This window comes from Propithecus coquereli, unplaced genomic scaffold, assembly GCF_000956105.1.
Source record: "Propithecus coquereli isolate 6110/MARCELLA unplaced genomic scaffold, Pcoq_1.0 Scaffold627, whole genome shotgun sequence".
Classification (NCBI taxonomy): Eukaryota; Metazoa; Chordata; class Mammalia; order Primates; family Indriidae; genus Propithecus; species Propithecus coquereli.
In genome coordinates this window covers 224,242-231,705 of record NW_012152252.1, presented here as the reverse complement: position 1 = coordinate 231,705, position 7,464 = coordinate 224,242, and the positions used below count along the sequence as shown (strand labels likewise).

At 45.2% G+C, this 7,464-nt stretch overlaps 1 protein-coding gene across 1 annotated transcript; it reads left to right on the top strand.

The window, feature by feature from the left end:
- Window positions 1-6: 6 nt before the first annotated feature.
- GPR12 (G protein-coupled receptor 12) lies at window positions 7-2,293 on the top strand. The gene is made up of 3 exons (XM_012659651.1): window positions 7-136; window positions 842-1,866; window positions 1,905-2,293. Exon 2 carries the CDS (start codon window positions 857-859, stop codon window positions 1,859-1,861), a length of 1,005 nt encoding a protein of 334 aa, XP_012515105.1. The 5' UTR covers window positions 7-136; window positions 842-856; the 3' UTR covers window positions 1,862-1,866; window positions 1,905-2,293.
- The last annotated feature ends 5,171 nt before the right edge of the window (window positions 2,294-7,464 follow it).

Here is a 7,464-nt window from a genome sequence, read left to right as displayed (position 1 = left end):
CCCCGCGCCCTCCCGGCCCGCTCCGGAGCCCAGCCGCCGCCCCTGGCCGCCGCGGGCGCCGGCGCCGACATGCGACTCGAGTAGCTCGCGCGCTGTGGAAGCACCAGAGGAGCCCCCTCGGCCCGGGCGCGCCAAGGTGACCCCCTCGATGAGCCCCCGCCCCCGCGGGCCGCCTGTCCCCGCGCCCTGTCTGTCCGCCTCGCGTCCGCCGCCTGTCCCTGCCGCAAGGGAGCGGCGGCAGTGCATGGGCATCTGTCTGTCTGTCTCGGCACCCCCATTGCACACACCTGCCTTTTGTGGCCCTCCCCGAAACTGCCCTGTGCACACGAGGGGGTGGGTCTGGGACCCTCTTTGTTCCGGCCCGGGGTGCGTGTGAGGGCGTGCACGCTCGCGAGGGATGTTCTGGCGGGTGGGAGTTCGGTGGAAATGGGCGATCTAAACATTCCACCGAGGACGGCGGTCCCCGGCTCGCGACTTGCCGGCCGCGTGGCTTCCGCGGCGGCCGCCCAGATGCCAAGCAGTCGGCCGCTGTCAGCATGCGAGACGTGGTTCCCAAACGTGCGTCCGCGGCGCTTTGGCGCACAGCCCGCCGCGCGCCCGTGTGCGACCCCGTGCTTCCCCGCGCGCCGGTGCCGAACGGCGTTTTTGTCGCGGGCTTTAAACCACCGACACTTTGGCTTTTGTTTCGTTTCACAACAGTGAAATTCCCGAAGCTTGTGGCATCTGAGATGCTGGTGTCGGAGCCGCGGCTGGCTTTCTGCTTGTCTGTGTGTTTCCTGCATGATCTCGGATTGTCGCCTTGCTGGGTCTGCGCATCAAAAAGCCTGTCTTTTCGTTGAAGAGGACAGGGGTTAAAATGAGTGAAGACCTGGAGGTCAATGCAAGCGGGCTGCCTCGGGATTACTTAGACGCCGCTGCCGCCGAGAACGTCTCAGCTGCTGTCTCCTCCCGCGTTCCCGCCGGAGAGCCCGAGCCCGAGCTGGCGGTCAACCCCTGGGACGTCGTCCTGTGTACCTCGGGAACCCTCATCTCCTGTGAAAATGCCATCGTGGTCCTCATCATCTTCCACAACCCCAGCCTGCGAGCACCCATGTTCCTGCTCATAGGCAGCCTGGCTCTCGCGGACCTGCTGGCCGGCATCGGCCTCGTCGTCAATTTTGTCTTTGCCTACCTGCTGCAGTCGGAAGCCGCCAAGCTGGCCACCATCGGCCTCATCGTCGCCTCTTTCTCTGCCTCAGTGTGCAGCCTGCTGGCCATCACGGTGGACCGCTACCTCTCGCTGTACTACGCGCTGACGTACCACTCGGAGCGGACGGTCACCCTCACCTACGTCATGCTCGTCATGCTCTGGGGGACCTCCATCTGCCTGGGGCTGCTGCCCGTGCTGGGCTGGAACTGCCTGCGGGACGAGTCCACCTGCAGCGTGGTCAGACCGCTCACCAAGAACAACACGGCCGTGCTCTCGGTCTCCTTCCTCTTCATGTTCGCGCTCATGCTGCAGCTCTACGTCCAGATCTGCAAGATCGTGATGCGCCACGCCCACCAGATAGCCCTGCAGCACCACTTCCTGGCCACGTCGCACTACGTGACCACGCGCAAAGGGGTCTCCACCCTGGCCATCATCCTGGGGACCTTCGCCGCCTGCTGGATGCCTTTCACCCTCTATTCCTTGATAGCGGATTACACCTACCCCTCCATCTACACCTACGCCACCCTCCTGCCCGCCACCTACAATTCCATCATCAACCCTGTCATATATGCTTTCAGAAACCAGGAGATCCAGAAAGCCCTCTGCCTCATTTGCTGCGGCTGCATCCCGTCCGGCATCGCCCAAAGAGCGCGCTCGCCCAGCGACGTGTAGCCGTGGTTGGCCTAGGAGGGTCCGCCTAGGAGGGTCCGCCCAGGAGGGTCGGCCCAGGAGGGTCCTGCACTTACCGAGCACTTCCACTGCCCGGCCAGGGGTCGGATGCTTCCCTTGCATTCTTTGCATTGGATTCTCTGCCAAGCCACGGAGCACTTAGCACTGGTGAAACAAGGACAGCGTTTAGATGAGTTAAGTGATTGACGTGAAAATGTTACCAGTGTTTTCACCATTTAAAAGAAATTGTTGAGTTCTTCGCTCAGTTATTATTTTGTTGTGTTTGGGGGCAGAGGTTTTTGCTTTATATTTTGTTTGGAGTTTGCTGGTGGGTGGGAAAGGAAGGGATATGATATGACCAGGATTTTATAAAAAGTAAATGAGTCCCAGAGTTTTTACCTGGACTTTAAAATAAATCTGAGTTATTGAGGAAAATTGAGAAAGAATTACTTTTTCCAGACTTTTTCTTAACATGAAGATTAGAGTTTCAATGCTGCATGTGTCTAACGGAATATGATCCCTTTCAAGCAGACAAAAATAGTTTACATAATTATGTTTGGAAGGGACCTGATTTTGTTAACTTGAACTCAGTAATAAGTCACCAACACTGAAACCATGAACCCATTCTTATTCATTCTTTCTCTCTGCTCAGCAATTACCATTCATGAGAATTACTTTGGTACTTCTTTAAATGCTGCAACTCTGCATGGTTGCCTGTGTTAGCTAGACCACTAGTTTCAGATGTTGCCATGTAAATCCGGAATCAAAGGAGTCATTTTTCAATACGGTTTTGCAATATTCCTTTCTAAAACAAACCATAAAATATGTTTTGAATTTCATATGACATAGGACTGATTAGATCCACCAGTTTCTTAAGCTACAGTCTGATTGTTTTCAGGAAACAAAAAGACAAAAATATTAATAACAGCTATTAAAAGTAGATTAAATTTATTTTAGTATATTCTGAAAAATAAATGTGAAGCTATCGTGAAATATGAAAGCATTACTTTTACTATTTCTATCTAAGAATGTATTAATAGGTATTCTTGATTGAGACAATTAGAATTAAATGTTATAGACCAAGTTTTTTCATATCATCTGTGGTGCAAAATGCATTTGAAACAGGTGGTCCCCTATTTTAATGATAAAATTTGTGAATGCATAACATGCCTACATGACAGTGATGTATGTTACAGGCAGAATGACCCTTTGGCTGTTCATGAAAAGTTAAGTTCGAAATCCTTTTCCTTCTTTTCACAAAAAAAAAAAAATTTAAATGCAATAAAAACTGTACTGCCTGTTTTCAGAGAGCAAGAATTTAGTCAGGACGTAACAAAGAAGAATTCATTTTAAACTTACTGTAACATCAGTGTGTCTGAATGTTATTTCTGTTAGTGCAGACAGATGTAAACACAGATACCTTCCCTCCATTTGCAATGGATTTATAGTTGTAGCTATACAACCAACCAGGAGAAGAATTTCTTGGCAGCACATCAACTTAGCCCATTCAGACTGCAGCAAGATCAGTATTTCTGGGTCCTTGGGGAATCATTTGTAATAAATTAACCTCACCGGCTTGTCTCAAATGTTATGCCCACAGTGGTCTCAGACCATTCTGATAGCCTGCACGCTGATGCTGTCTCTCCAAAGCCTCTTCTGATGTAGCACAAGTGTGAATAAATCCTCTACTTGAATCTGTGTCTCCTCCCTGAGGTTACTTATGGAAGCAGCAGAGGGACTGAAATATTTAAGAAGTGGGAAAGAATTCTCAATACATTTCACTGTATGAGCAATCGAATCAAGTTGATGCCTTTAAAACATTTCTGTTGAACATTCCATGGAGTTGGTAGATTGAATGAGTCTGTTCTAAATCCCTTAAAATTCAATGGCATCTCTATAGGAGACTTGACAAAGGTAAGTTGGTTTTGCAATGGGCTGGGAAATATCCATAATGAGGTTGTAAAGCAATAAATGATGTTTTGTGAAATGGTGGTTCCATTTGCATATGTCTACTAGTAAGGATTACAATGACAAAATGTGTGCTATCATTGACCACGCTGCGTGCCAGGCCCCATGCTGGGTACTTTACCTGGTCTTCTGCTACAGTCACAAAAACATACTTTTTCAAGTGAGAAAACACAGACAAAGAGAGGAGAGGCTAAGAAACTTGCCGGAGGCCACAGAGCCACAAATGTAGAAGCAGAATGGGAAGCCAACTTTTCCAAAGTCTCAGTCTTACCCCTTCCCTGCGCGGTGTGATGTTTCACCCCTCACTGGATATGAGGGTTGGGGAAACTGATTTTTTACATGTTCATATCACAAAGTTTTGATTCTATAATTAAGACATAAACGTTTCTGTTTAAAATTATATGTGGCATGACTACAATGTGGCCCTACTGGCAGGAGGTCCGTTATCACCGTGTTCCTTACACCAGTATGGAATGGTCTTATAAGTGCTAGTTACGTGGTTGCTTTCGGCCCATGTTTTTAAAACATCTGATTTCAGCTAAGAGATTATTCTCAATGCAGTTATAATGTCCTCATTGTTTACTTTAAATTTTGAAGATTTTTACATGTTTATGTGGTTTTCTACAAGGCTTCTTTTTTTTTCTATGATGTTAATTATTTTAAAATGTGCACATATCTCAGTATATGGGGGTATATGTGTGTGTGTTGTGCATACAAATGTTCAATAACATTAACTGCAACAGGACCAAATACATCATGGAGAACAGTCATATTTCCAACAGTCCTGGGGTAGCAGGTGATCTTTTTACTCCCTGTAATTAAAATCTCTAGCTACCAAGGAATTTCTATTAGTTCCAGTAGAAACGGTTATCCTTGTAGCTAGGACAGGTCAGTTACCTTACCAGAAGCCTTAGCTTGGTGAGACTTCCTACCCAGGTTATGGCCCAGGGTCTTGTTTCTTTTCATCCCCTTAACTCTTTACTCTTTAAACAGTACCTGGAGGGGGAGGAGGGTGCAGTTAGAGCACCTCCTGCAAGAAGAGCCAAGTTGCGGAGGGGAAGAATCCTCAGTTGTCCTGCAGAAACCATCTTGGATTCCCCCAGGATTTAAAGCAGGATTGAAACAAGATGTTTAAAAGAGCAGATGATGCATAGAGATACTTAGTACCAATAAAAGTATCTTGTAACTTCTTAAATTTTTTTTAATGCGTAATCCATCATTAACATAATGGTGCCTTTATTTCATGGTAATATATTTATCATACGCAGTTAGGGTGACTTACCATTTCGGATTTGAAATACATATTAACTAAGTGACTGTTGCGGTGTTATTTTGAATAACATTTTAAGTTTGCACCTTGATCGTATGCCTGGTATAATAAACAGATTGCCTTCTTGTCCCCTTTAAACATTGTAATGGTTATTGGATGGTTTTCAGTATCTGGCTAGAACCTTTAAGTCTGTTTAGAACTTTAACAATCACCAAACTAACAGTTTTGTATATCACAGTTTGAATTAGCAGACAAAGCTGTCTTGCAGCAAACAATGCAGAAAAAATACCGGTAATTTTGACGAGAGCTCCTTACACTTTAAGTATTTAAAGGGTGTACAGATCACCTGAGAATCATTTAAAATGCAAATTCTGCTTTGGTAGGTCTGGGGCGTGGCTGAGTTTCTGACCAGTTCCTGGGTGATGCTGATGCTGGCGGTCAGTGGATGATGCTTTGAGTCTCAAGGATGTGTTACACTGTTAGCGTTCTTCAAATGTAAATATAACATAAAATAGCATATAAATAAACATACGTATTTAAAGCGTTTCTTCTTCTCAGAGGTTTATAGATAATTAGTCTGTGTTTGATATGAACTTTTCCCAGAACTCAATCTATAATAGCAAAGACCTATAATCTATAAATGTGTTTTTCCATATTAATGATCTCACCTTGTAAAATCCTGATTATCATTATCTTAAGATAGTTTGTTCAGAAATGGTATATACATGCAGTGTGTTTCTATAGGTGTGTGTGAGTATACCTAGCAACCTTCCCACCTCCATTTGTTCAAGAAGGGCAGCTGTCTTTGGGAGATGAGTGGTTTGAGTTTGGGGGCTGTTTGTGCCTTGTGTGAGTTCATCTTGACATAATTGAGATGGAAACCTTTGTTCCCTGGGTTCTGAAATTCAACCGAACTCATCCCAAAGCAACATTTTTTTTAGACAAATCCATCAGAGAATTTTTAAAATAGCTCGCCTTCATTTGACATTTATCTGTAACCTTTTATTTTTCAGCATCAAATATACTATTGTATTAATGTTAACATGACCAGTCACTGTTACTATGCTTCCTTTTTGCCCAAAGAGGTGAGAACATTTTTTTTATCCAGTAGAAGTACAGTAAAGTACATAGTTAAGATGAATTTTAATATATAACTTAAATATGTCTATTATATAAGATATTTACAGAAGAGATCTAGGAATTTTTAATTATAAAAACTCAAATACTAGCATCGAACACCAGTGAACAAACTTTCAACTGAAAATAAGTTTGAGGCAGAAATGGAAACATTTACTAGGGCACAGATTCCCTTGGTAGTTGACTATTAGAATGAATAATTACCAGTAGAATATTTCAAAAAGGCAAAAGAGCATCTTACGGAATTCTCTGTAAGGCTTAGATTTGCATTTCTCACCAAACAACATGCTCTGAATCCATGGTATTCTTTGTTGGGGTTGGTGAAAACATAAACCTTCCACGTAACGAGAGACAATGGCCTGTGTTTTTAGACATCGTGTTGCTGGGCGAAAACCTAAGGGAAAATTGATGCTGATCCAACCATATCCCTATTCCTTCCAGGATTCTTTCAAATCGCCCGAGTCAAGACATCTTCGGAAACAGAAGTTATACACTTTCCACCAGTGCTTAGCAGCGTTTCAATATTCCGAAACTCAATTTTTCTTACTGCGCTCTAATTCTAATTTTGGCTTGCCCCAGCCTTCAGAGACACAGAGAACCCCAGTCCCAGTCAACACTGCTGTAGTGAAAACATTCACTAAACGATATTTTTCTTTTCTTCTTCAAATACAATTATCCCAATTAAATCATTTATTTCTATTTTTATTTTATCTCATTTTGACATTTTTCTTTTTTCCATAGCACCTGCCATTTCTCTGCATACCCCTCCAAGTCTAGCAATCAAAATGCGGAGAGATCCGTATATACATTCCACTAAGCGGAGTGCGGCAGGGAGGAGAGCGATGGCTTGTTTCCTGCCTCTGCTGCCTGTGTAGCACTGGCTCTCTGAGCACGGGCCCCAACCAGCAGCGGCGGCAGCATCTCCTGGCAACATGTTAGAAATGCAGTCTTAGGTCTCACCCCGGATTTGCTGCTCAGAAACTCAGGGTATGATGCCCAGTGGTCTGAGTGTCGCAAGCTCTCCAGGTGCTTCTGATGCACGGTGGTGTTTGAGAACCTTGCCACACAGCTTTGACTGAATCCTGGCATCGTACTGACGTCACTAATGACATTAATGTCTCGGCGTTACAGGACCTCCCAGCTGTGTCGGCGCCGGGCAGTCCTCGCCCTGTGCCCTACAGACGATGCTGGTCGGTGGATGCGCTGCCTTGCACTGATTTCTGGGGAACTT

Coding starts and splice junctions, on each gene's coding strand:
- GPR12 (XM_012659651.1), top strand. CDS start 857: ATGAGTGAAGACCTGGAGGTCAATGCAAGCGGGCTGCCTCGGGATTAC.